Source organism: Sylvia atricapilla, chromosome 4, assembly GCF_009819655.1.
Source record: "Sylvia atricapilla isolate bSylAtr1 chromosome 4, bSylAtr1.pri, whole genome shotgun sequence".
NCBI lineage: Eukaryota > Metazoa > Chordata > Aves > Passeriformes > Sylviidae > Sylvia > Sylvia atricapilla.
This window is the reverse complement of record NC_089143.1, coordinates 41055395-41068607: the sequence shown is the minus strand read 5'-3', so window position 1 is coordinate 41068607 and position 13213 is coordinate 41055395. Positions and strand designations below refer to the sequence as shown.

Here is a 13213-nt window from a genome sequence, read left to right as displayed (position 1 = left end):
CTACTTCTTCACAGTACTGTCTGCAGCATTAGCAATGATTTAGCACAGGTGTGCTGGGGGTCAGAGGGGGGGAAAGGGATCTTCTTGTGGAAGATTCCAGCAAGTTACTGGGGTATGGTGAATTGTGGTTTGCTTTTTTCTTGAATCATATACACAGAGAGTATTGAAAGATATTACCAGGCAAATACATATACATTTATATATGTATTTGCCGTAGATTTAATTACAATTAAAAGGAAAGCATATACCTAAGTTTTCATTACTAGAGGAAAATACAAGAAGCCGCATTGCAAAATGAAAGAACTATTTTCCATACTTTTGTAAAGGACACATACCTTGAGAAGATTAAAAATAAGAACGTTAACATCATGACTAATAACAGGAAGCTATTTTTCCCTCTATTAGATTAAAATAAGAACAAGTTTAATATTCATAAGCTAGAAGAAGCAATCTTTCATGCATTAGTTCTAAATAGAAAAAAGCAATTTCAGTCTTCTATCAGTAACTGAATTTGTCATACTTTGTGAAAGATAGCTCACTGAAGACAGTTTTAAATAATTTCTAAAGTAGTGGCATGCCAACAAGGCATTTAACCCATTACGGGGGGACAGGCAGGATAGATGCAAGTCAAATATGTATTTTTAACTCCTGTTCATGAATTTTTACTAGTAATGTCAATAGATTTTTTGACACATACTCTTGTTAGTACTTTCTCTGACAATGTCTTATTATTTAAACAAAAAAAACACCCCACATCTGTCCCCCTCCTCCCAAAATAACCCAACAAAAAACCCAACCAAGAACCCTTCAAACCCAAAAAAACCCTCCATCCAACATAAAACTCCTTGAATAATTTGGATGTTGAATTATCTGTGCTAAGGAACATAAACATATCTTAGATTATGATTTCTTGACTCTCAGGTTACAGACCTCTCAGAATCTCCTCCTTCCTAAATATTACAAGGAAATAGTTCACCACACTGCCTTTGTTGCCATTATTGTGCTTTACATAATGCAATACTCACTGACTATAAAATTAAGTGCTTCTAGCATCAGTATAAGCATTTCACCCATTTCTTCCAAACTTAATTGTGATACCATGAAGCACTGCTAGTGCTGTTTTTATTTTTTTAAATTCCAGTGTTACATAAAATGGAGTGATAGTGTGTGGAAGTAAGAGTTTGACACCCTCTGTCTATGTTCTTTTAGAGGTTCCACATCAGGAGGATTTAAAGTTTAATACCAAATTTACTTTATATAATTGTTTCATGGCATTTTGATTTTGTAGAGTATTATAGCAGCACATTGAATCATACCAGTAGCACAATGTAGCTATTGCAATATGCAGTTGAATCACCATGCAAACATGGTTTTCCTTACCAGTCCCTGTATTCTCATCATCATGGTGCTGGGTGTGTCAAGTCACTAGAAAGGAGTACAAGGGATGAACCAGGTCAAGCCCATTAGTCTCTTCAAAGCTGACTTTAGTAGCTGGTCAGTTTTCAAACTTAACCTTAGGTTGAGCCACACATACATTTTTTACCCCCATGCTGCTCTGGCTAGCTCAGAACAGTAGTCTCCACTAATTATCTCAGCAAAAGCTGTTTATACAACCTGATGACTCACTGGTACAACTGTGTATCTAAGCCAAAGTTTACTTTTCAGTCTCCCTAAAAAATGCAGCTTTCTTTACAATAATTGGTCATTCTTGACATTCATCCCTGAGCTCATTATTTTTGCCCTTCTCCTCCAAGTCTTCTTTCATTGTGAGGGGATTGGTCACAGTGAAACAGTGTCAGTGTGGTGCAAGTGCAAAGGTTCTCAACTGCTGGGATTCATCTCACATCTCTCTAATTAATGTATGTATGTACAGAATGACTTTTTCCTCTCTCTCACCTCATATGCTCTATTTTGTTTCTTTCTGATTTCTAGATACAAAGTTATGACTACGTTTTTCCTCATTTAACAACAGTATTCACAAAAAATTAATTCATACTTATGGGTCATAACAGCTAAATCATGCTTAAATAGCTATTTTTTAAAATTCTTATGTGGTCTATGTTTTAGTTGCTAACCTCAAAACAAAATTTTCAGTAGGTTTCTTTAGGAACTCTTAAGATGAAGACCAAAATGCAAAGGACAAACTGATGAGAGGTGAACAGGATTTTGTTTGTGTTCAAGTGTTTCTTTAGAAGACACAACCGTAGCTATGACATGAGCTCTCCTATCTGAAACTGATTAGTAAGTTAACAGATCATTTTATTCCACTGCCGAACCATACTAAAAATGCCTAGAAAAGATTTACTAGAAAATCTGATAATAAGGATACACTTAAATGGTTATTTTCACAGTTGGACACATACTCAGATCTTAGCTACAAAGGTTTTCTCAAGTCCTCATTCCCTCTGCCATAACTATTTTTTAGATACATCAGGAGGAGCACTTACCTCTGCATATTTCATCTTGTGCAAGTTCCACATCAGTTTAGGATTTCCTGGAATCCAAGAAACGGGTTCCAGATTTCAAATGAGAATATCCTTGGTTTAAAGTGAGATGTTCCAAGCTAAGGATTCCAAGTGACAAAACATACTGTTTTTTGATTTTTTCTTAGGCCATACTTAAGCCCAGCCACAACACTGGAAGGTTTTACATTAAACTCAATCAGAAGCTTAAAAAACTAAAACAAATTAAGTCTCCATCCCCAAGTTATAAAGATAGAATCACAAGACAACTGAGGTTTGAAGGGCACTTGGCAGGTCTCTAGTCTGACACTCTGCTAGTCAGAGCCAGTTCCACTGAAGGACAGATGGGCATAATCCAGACGGGCGTTAGAAAACTCCCAGGATGGAGATTACATAGTCTCTCTAAGCAACCTGCTCCCATGCTTGGCTGTCATCACAGCTTTTCCTTATATGCAGCCTGAAACTCTTGATTTAATTTATGCTGCTGCCTTGTCCTCCTGCTATGCACAGCTGTGATGAATCTAACCCTGTCTCTTTTATAACCTATCATGGGTACTGGCAGGCCTGGAGATGTTGTCTCTGGGTTGAACAAGCCCCCTTACTTCAGCTTTCCTTATAGAGCTGCCAGCAAAAAATGGAAACAGGTTCCAGCTCTTCCCCTCATCCACACTAAAACCTTCAGTCAGGCCATCTGTATTTGTGAAAGCTGAACTTCAGCCATAAGAGCTATGAAAGAAACCATGGTGATCCAATATTTGTTTAACTTCACTGAAAAAATAATGGTGAGAAGCTGGGACCAATTGTTTACACACACAGTCTGGACAATATTGTCAAAAAAGAAGTAGAATTATTGAAGGCAAGTAATAATAATCATGTCACTCGGCCCGCTGGTCGCGTCTCTCTTGATGCAGACCGGGATGCAGTTGGATTTCTGGGCTGCAAGCACACACTGCTGAGTCATATTGAGCTTTTCATCCACTAACACTCCCAAGTTCTTCTCCCAAAGGCTTGCCTCAACCCATTCTCCTCCACTCAGCCTCTGCTTGTGCTTTAGATGTGCTGATAGATGAGCCTGTGCTATAAAATGAGCTTTCTTTGCAACAGCCAAAGGAAACTTTTCCAGTAACATAAGCTTTTCTAAATTTTTTTCTTTACACACTGCATATCATTTTGCATATGTATAAATACATCTATTTTCATACATCTATTTAAAATACTAGATGCTTTCAAATAGTCTGTTTTACTTGCCAACTCAGTGTGGCTGATTTGATGATTCACCAAAGTCAGAACTGTTTAAAATTTATGGGGTTTATTCTCCTTTTGTCAAGCATTTTCTACATACAGAACATTCACGTGGTATAAATTACAGAACAAAAACTGCATGAGACAGACTACTGCAATTGAGTAACAGACGGTTTACATGATTATTGTTTGTTCACAATGGAGAGGAGTTCTTAAAAAGGAAAATAGATTCAGTAGCTAGAAATGTAAGCAAATTTTTATCTCAGTTAAAGCTACTTACCCAGAGGTTCGCTCAAGCTAAAGAGATCTACTGTACCACACAGGGCAGAATGCTCGATGCACACAAGATTACAGTGCTAGAAAATTCCAGATTTCAAAGCAATTTTACATAATCTAAATTGCAATAAAACCTTGTTTAAAAAAAGATTTATTTTTTTCTGATTGCCTTCAGTAAATGGAGGTCAGTTTAAGAGTTTATAAGCATTCTTTAGCAAAAAACATAATAAAAATAAAAATACTCTCAAACTTCTAAGTCATTGCTCTGAGTCTGGATAGATGCTCACTGCTGGCTTTCTACTGACTTGTTATTCTACTTCTGGGAATCTTATTTTTCCCATTTACATGTTTAACCAGTGTTATATTAGAATACTAAGTAAACAAACTATAAAAAATACAAAGTTTTTTGTTATTTTTTTTGTTTTTGTGGTTTTTTTGTTTTTTGTTTTTTGGTTGTTTTTTTTTGCACTTATCCAGTTGGATGCAAGGACTAGAAAACCTGGTGAGCTAACCAAATGGTTTAACAAATAGGAATCAATAGTACAATGAATAAGCAAAAATGTTATCTACTGGTCGCATTCAGTTCTTTGCATTCTCACTTTCTTAAAATGCATTTTCTTTATGTTTAATTAACAGTTTCCTTAATGACATAAGTGAAGCTTTGTGATGCCAGGTTTTTAGAATGTGGTATATTCTGAAAGGATGTGCAATATATCTCTTCAGCAGACTTGAATCTCCTTGCTGATGCCACACTGTGATAGCTGAAAAACATAACATCTATTTTTTTTTCCTAAAAAAAGGTTAAGCTTTTGCAAGCAGCTTTCTCAACTAAGACACCATAAAAATAAACTCCAAAATGCAGTGATCAGAAAGCACTGCAAATATAATTTCTTTTTTCCTGTCCATGTATGTTGCACAACTTGACACCTGGAATTTGATAGCAAAACTTTCTTTCCAATGACAAGCAATTCAGTAGCCACAGTGGAAATAAATTTTATAATTTCTATGTTTGTCTTTCTTGTGAGACTTTTGCTTCAAGGCACAAAAAGATTTAACAGTGGACTGGACAGGACATAACATTTCAGTTTAAGGAGTCAAAGGTTGTTGTACAATAGCTCTTGTTTTGTGTCTGAAGCAAAACAACAAAAAATTTGGATCATACTTAGGTCTTCCATTTACAAATGCAAAATATATTAAATTTCCTGAAGCTCTTTTGGTTGTTGTTTTTTTTCTTCTTTTTACCAGTAATTTATTATACTTATTGTCAATTTCAATATTTAGTTATTTCAAACCACACAATCTCAGTTGATAATTAAAAAGGAGTACCATTATCAAATAGCCATCATTTTAGTCACTTTTTTGTGGAAGTTGATTCAAATTGTGTGCATGTCAAAGAAATAACAGGTATAGACGGGCCTAACAATTTAAAATTAAAATTGTGTAAATTTGAAGAATGGTGTAATTTAAGTGCAATGTACTGTAAAACTATTAACTCAGTAAATATCTAACACAGATTCTTATGCTTCTCCAACCCAAATAACTGTGTTGCCTCTCTCAACATCGGTGATTTCACAATTTAACTTATTGAGCCGTCCATCCAGGATAAACAGAGATTCCTTGGAAGGGGTCATGAGATACTGACCAAAAAGGCCACTGTCTTTTATAAGACGGTTCTTACTGTTCCAAAGCCATTCGCCTGCCTTGATGGGCTCCTTCAGACTCTTCACCATCTTCACCTTGCCAGAGGAAAGCTCCATGAAGAGAACATCAGTTTGTGAGCTGGAGCTGCAGTAGACATTGTATTGATGAGCTTCAGTGAAGGATGGCTGAAAAGCTACATCAGATATGTGCAAATTAGTGTGAATGTCAAATGCATCCTGTATTTCTCCTCTCACTGTTATGGACTGGATCCTCATGAGGCCTTTTGCATCATCAATGCTGAGAAGGTAGTGCCCATCTGGAGAGATATGTGGTGTGCCGGTCACATCGCCATTGTATCCAATCACAGAATCAGTAACGCTATCCACTATGAGCTGTGGCAGGACCGCCCCTGTGGTGTCAGGCTTACAGCAGATAAAAAGATATCCTCCAAGATGTGTATAAGCCAGCGACTCAGGAATGCAATTATAATCCTTTAAACTAATTGTCTTGATGTACGACATCGTTTCCAGATCAATTTTCTGGAGCATGGGATCGTCCTTATGAAGAATATATCCAAACCTGAAAGGAAAAGCAGAAAACCAAAGTCAGAGCTGCTGTGTGCATTATATATGAATGGGGAAAGACACCATGAGCAAAGGAGATGAGTTAATACGTGCAGCGGTGTATTGCTGTATATCTCAGCTTCAGATGTTTCAGATATGAAGCAGTATATTTTATTTTTAGTGTTCTCGTAATTTAGAATGTATTAAAAATGCCTAAAATCCATTTATCTGATTAATGGGAAAGTTTTCTAATGACACGAGGGAAAAGGTAAATCATTACTTTCAGAGTATCTATTCACTTCTAACTTTTACAAAAGCCAGGAAGGAGAAAAAGATTAAATATCAATAGATACTATATCCCACATATTTGAATTCAGTTCATACAGCTCTTCGACTTACTTGGGAACATCAGCTTAACCCAGCACTCATTGTTATTCCCATCATTATCTGAATCTTTCTTATTTTAATTCAATAGAAATGAATATAATAAAAAGATTTAGGTTTATGCCTCCTGATTATCCAAACACTGTATTTCTGACAATTTAAATGACCCTTTATGCTCTTCCATGCATCAAGGAACTTTCACTGAACATGAATAATGTGGTTAAATTTTAAAATCCTAGAGATCATTGATTGTAACCTTTTAATATCAAGTATATCACTATTGTTCAATGGTAATCTATATGTTCTGACTGCACAATCGATTGACTGTATGTATATATGGAAAAAAGATACTTGTGAATACTAAATGGAGTCATGTGAAAGTATATTAGTTTTACTTATTTAAGTAGCTTTCACAGCAGTTTTCCCAAACAGCTGTTTTCTTTTGGCACATTTCTTGGCATTTTCCTTTGAATCTTTGATCCTAAGAATGAGGCTGCATGATGATATATATAATCTAAAAATACCTTTCACATCCTTTTGATATAAAACCCTATGACAGCCAGAACATTCTAACAATTGAGTTGACAATAACACAAAACTTTCACACTGTACTTGTAACCCCCATTGACTTACTATTCACCGAAACCCCAACGTTACATGCAAAAAATGTTTCAGGACTTTGTTCAGGCAGTTCCTCAGTATAAGACAGTGTGAATTACATTTGCACTTTCTACTAAATTGATGTAAGAACATTTTTAATTTTAGCCCCACCTTCCAAAATCCTTGCATACTGCTTCAGTATTATAAAAGCACAGAACTAAAGAATCATTTCAATAGTTAGGGACCATAGGATTTCATTTCGTCCAAGTCTTGCCCAGAGAAGGGCCAGCATGAATCAGACGGTCTGCAATTACAATTTGAGCTGATGATGAGATAATTTTTGTCTTTGATTATTCAGTCACTTACAAATACATGAATTCAATCATGGTTAGAAAAGAGCGAGTGAGATTTTTTTGGCAGTGTTGTCTGCATAACTTAAGACAATGTTACTTTTCTATTTATGGGGTCTGCTGTTCTGTCAATAGAAAAAGATATGGATCATTGGCAGAATTTGATTTTTAGGCTTTTTGGCCACATGATATCTATTTTTTAATCTTTTTGGGTAGCCATAAAGCCAATGATTCCTGGTTCATTATTAGTAAGCATTTTTCAGCTATAAGAAAGAGACCTATGCTGTATTATGTACAGAGTCATTCTGTAATAGAAAAGGTTAAATAGGTAACAACCTATTTCATGTCTCCATATTTAATAACCAATGTTAGACAGATGAGCAGTGGTTACAAAAGGACAATAGAATTGGCTTATTGTTTGTGTTTTTACATAACAATGTAAAGCAACAATTAGTGAACTATACAGGAGTGTTCACATGAAGATAAAGGGAAAATACCTAATTTTAAGGTCAGTGTGATGATAACACTGAATGACTTCATTTTAAGCTATTATAATATCTTTTCATCTATTTTATTAAAATACACAGTGCAGAGAGTTTTTGCTTTAACCACTTTTGATCTACTTGTGATCTTAATCACAGTTTGGCCTGGTGTTTTTAGAAACCATATTAAACATGGTAATAAATTCTCTTCTGTAAAAAGAATCAGTCACTTAACATTTAAATATACTTGATACATTTTATTCTATATATGTGTCCATCATATTTCATGATATCTTTATTTAATTCAGGAAAAAGACTTAAAATTTGATTGTATGTTTTAAGTTGCACTTTAGTTTCAATCCTGCATGAGAGAAAACACAATTTTTTTAAAAAAAGATAATATTTTATTAAAAACTCAAAGGAATTCTTAACCATTTTCCACCACAAAACAAATTCAAAAATCTAAACACATAAATTTTAAACTGGTCAAAACCTAAACCTTTTCTTTTAATTTATCATATATCAAGCCAGAAGAAGAAATCTTTGTGCTGCTTGACAATTTTTTTTTTCCCCTAAGGGTTATTCCAGGTCATGAAAATTACCTTTTTCTAAACTAAAATACAAGCACAAAACAAGATTGGCATCAATTATCTAAATCAGCAAATCTTACTTGCTGATTTAAATAGTGATTAAAATGAAGGATTTAAATCAATTTGATTCAAAGAAATCTGACTTGCTTATGACTATTTGATTTAGCAGTGTTGATAATCAATTTATGGGATATTTTTGCATTCAAATGTTATTGATTTCAAGAGGACTATATAAATTACTAATCTTTGCTTCTCACATATTATTCCCAGAATATATGTTTTTGAACCACAGGTACACTTAACCTATGTTTACTTTGGTTACATAAACTCTTTGATTACCAAATCTGGATATTTGTCTAAGGTTAAAGGAAAGGTCTTGTCTACCTTCCTGAGGGGTAACATCAACTGAACATGTGGAAAGACTCACATTTGACATCCAGCTTTCCACACAGAGGACACTGCCATTGGTTTGTACTACAACTTCTCCTTACCTGTTGGTGCCTTCTCTCAGACAAATCCCCTAAACTCTGATTGTTAAAAGGTTTGCATAAACATTCCCCAATGCATGTCATTAAGATAAATTTAGCTACTGTGGAATAATTAAGATCCTTTGAATGTTTTTGTTCTAACCTGGTTAGTGTGAATGAAATGCCTCAGGAGCCATGGAAGAATGTTGATGTAAACTTTTGCACTAGCACAGTCAGACTTAAAATTTATGTTTGTCCACAGCAGGGGACTCCAGATCTCCAGAGTTTGTCAGCAAACACATTTTAAAACAAATCAGCTGATAACATAAGGATAATAGTTTATTTTATAGTTTTATCTATCTCCTTGTAATATTTAGCTCATGGTTCCAAAAGCCACAAGTAAAAAGCTTACAGTATCTTGGACAGACTCTTCCTGAGATGTAAACAGTGGCTTCAGCTTTGGAAATTGAATTTACCTGAAAACTATAAAAACTGGCTTCAACATTTCACTTTATCTGACGTTGTATTTTTATTGCACTTGGGAGATCTACTGACCCTTGCTCAGGTACTATTAAGGAACTTAATTGCATTTAGCTACAGCAGCCAACTATATATATCCTGATAATCAGTTATACCTGAATGCCTGTTTACAATGTATCTTACTTTTAAAGCATGCAAAGAGCAGTTTAATGGATTTTTTCAGTGATTATTTATTTTCAACTAACAATTATTTACAGCTACCTGTGCTATTCATTGCTTTTTATTTACTTCTGAATTGGAAACAAACGTTTGTGAGATATACTCTCTTTCCTTCCTTAAAGTATTGACTTTTCTAGCCCTGATAAAATATAATTCTATTTTCTTTGAAGACTAACATGCTAAAGACTTTTTGCTTTATAATGTTTTCTAGTCAAAATTTTTAAAAAAGTCACTGCTTTGGACATATGTAAAGTTAGCCCACAGTGTAATGTTTCTGGAGCTGAATATAATGAGAGATCTGTTATGTGAGCAGAATAATATATAGAATGTACATAGCAGTTTTTAGTTACTGATTTCAAAGCACTGTACAGATATTATGGAGTGTAAAGGAAGCTGAATGACTGGCATAAAGTAATATAATAATCCATTGGCATAGTCGAGGCAAAAATACAAGTTATATAAGGCCCAGCACAGTTTCTAACCTATCATGCTACAGGCTACCATTGCAACTGAGGTACTAAAGAGAGAGATAAGAGAAAGTACATACAACAAAAGTAAATAATTTTGGATAAAAGCACACAAAATCACTCCCTAAAAATAATGGTTTTGATTACTTGAAATAGATAGAACTTCAGACCTGGCTGGGAGAGAAATGGGTAAAATTTCATGAAGGATCTACTCGTTCCCAAACCTGGGAGTATAGCTGCCAAAAGTAATTTATTAGAACTAATCGGATTTTATCAATACTAATGTTTAAACAATTCTTTCTTGGCTGTCATACTGCCTGCAACGTTTCAGTGCTCCAATTAAAATTCAGTAAAGCTGGACAGGGATGTAAATACCCTAACAGCCTAACAACGCAGATAAAAAGAAGTGGGGGGGAAAATCATTTAAAGCTGCCAGTCTTCTTGGGTGTAAAAGGATTTGGCAAGCTGTGTGTTTGATATGTTTGTCTGCCTGTCTCAATGAGAGCTGTGTGGCTGGAGTTTTGAGAAGCTGAACAAATCAAGAGAGGTCTGTTCCTGTGCCTGTGAGGTTTGTGAGATTGATTCTTCGTCTCTGAGAACTGCTAAGCAGAGGCATAAAGATGGAAAAAGTAATGAAGTTGTGGAGGGAAGGTACAGAAGGGAAAAGGGGAAGTGAAGAAAACTGGTAAGAAAAGCTAAGAATTCCATGTCTGGTATAGTTTTAAAAAATACAAACCTAACAGAAAAATAAACCAAAGAATAAGAAAATATCCTTTTGTTACCTAAGATGAGAAAGTACTTTCCAAGTCATGGGCAACTGAAGAAGGTGATAAACAGGTTTGTTTTTTTAATAGGGACATGTATCTGTCAGGTTAGATAATTTGTTCCTAATAATTTTGAAAGAGTTGACTACCTCTTAGCATTTTAATAAATCTCAGAATAACAGGAAAATTTGGAAAGTCTGAAAAAAAGGATTGCTTAAATATTCATAAGGCAAAGACAGGTATCCCAGCTAAGCTGAACAGCTTGATGTATATCCAAGGGAAATCATCATATAGATGATATGAGAATGGACTACAGAAAATTGTGACTATAATGCTGTCAACATGGGTTTATGAAACAATGAACTTTGTCAGACAAACCGAGTTTAATTTTTTTATTAGAAAACTTTCTGAAGGTAACAGAATAACAGCAGGCCATAGCTTTCTTGGAATAAAAACTCATATCTGAAGGAAAAATAATTTATTTGTAATAAAATGTAGTTGTCAATGCAGAATCATCATTTTACAGGAAATGTCTCAGTACGAAAGCTGATACTTCACAAGATTTCCACAGATGATGTGGATGTAAAGGTCTATGAATGTCCATGACACAAAGGTTGTAGATCATGACAGCAAAATCATTATAGTCAGTTGCTCATTCAAGCAAAATATGTTTAAAGGTAGCCAAGTGTAAAGTTAAGCAGTTTCACATGTGAATGAGGAATGTAGGACATGAACACAGAGCAGTATCCTAAACAGTAGTGGCTATAAAAGGATTTAATGATCATAGCAGACATGCAAGTCAATATGAAATCTGAATCTAGTGAGTCAAAAATAAAACCAAGACCCAAAAGCCTCTGTAAAGTCCTTAAGGGTATATCAAAAGAGAGGTGAGTAAGAATATAACACACTCATACCTGTATACTACACTGGGGAGACTAAACTAAGAATGCTGTATGGTTTGGGATTTTTCTTCTCATTTCTGCCCTTCTAAAAAGGAATAAAAAGAAACAATGGGCAAGGAAAGACTTGAAAATTATTTGAGGAATGGAGACCAGGGTTTTATGCAAGAGCCTGAGTCCAATCAAAAAATAGTTGCATACTGAAACCAGACAACTTTAAATTAAGAATAGGTAGTATTTCCTAACAATAGGGACAATATACCATTGCAACCAACTACCAGAGATACAATGAATTTTCTGTGGTGGGAACCTCCAGGTAAAGATTATACTACTGTCTACTTGGATAAGTAGATGTAGCTTAAAAAATACCAGATTCATTATCTGAAATGCTCAAGGGCTATTTGAAATGTTTAAAACCTAAAGCATATGCAGAAGTCAGAGAAACTGTTCTCATGGCCTCTTCTAGCTGTTTTTTTGGCTTTGTTCATATAATCAAAATTGCATAGGTACAGTATATTTTAATCTTATACTACTCATTCATTTGATAGTGAGATATTAATCATCATAAAACCATCAAGATTGGAAAAAACACTTTAATTTCATACGGTCCAACCAGTCCCCCAGCACCACCACTGTAACCCCTAAACCATATCACCATATCATCCAGACGCCTCTTGAACACCTCCAGGGGTGGTGACTCCACCACCTCCCAGGGCAGCCTATTCCAATGCCTGAAAAGAAGCAACCAAGTGTTTCAAATCTCGTGAAATGACTGTGATTTGACACAATTCCTTATCTTATAGACACACACACACAAGTAGAATGCAGAGAATCTGCCTATCTGCAGACCTAAGGTTGTGATGCCACTTTTCCATCCACTGTATAGAAAACAGCTGGTTTTTAAAACTTACACTTTTTCTGATACTAAGTAATTAAGAATTTCACACATGAATTACTAATCAGTAATTTTACAATTACTGATCTTTCATACACACACATGTATTTTGAAAATAAGCATCCTCCTTGACAACACATTGGTCTTCAAATTCAGGAGGCTTATGAATTGCTTCTAATATTACAACTATACCACTATAAAAGCTATATAATGGGGTGAAAGATGTTTTAAGGCTGAATGGTCATTCTTTTGAGGTTTACTGATCTAACAGTACAAGATCAGGGTGGATAGGTTGGAGGAATGGTGTTAGACCATGGAGACCTGCTTCAGAACAGTTACCTGTTTACACACAGCAATGATCACTTGCAAATAAATTTTAGTCCACTGTCCAATAACCTAATTGCTGCCTCCTAACTAACATGGTTCTGTCTT

General features: G+C 35.0%; 1 protein-coding gene across 2 annotated transcripts in view; it reads right to left on the bottom strand.

Moving 5' to 3' along the window:
• Positions 1–3752: 3752 nt before the first annotated feature.
• Positions 3753–13213, bottom strand: part of FSTL5 (follistatin like 5) — a 305571-nt gene continuing 296110 nt past the window's right edge. For both annotated transcript variants that reach the window (XM_066317637.1, XM_066317638.1), the window contains one exon: positions 3753–6200. In XM_066317637.1, coding sequence (XP_066173734.1) covers positions 5498–6200 — 703 coding nt within the window. In that variant the 3' untranslated portion in view covers positions 3753–5497. The remainder of the gene's footprint in view (positions 6201–13213) is intronic.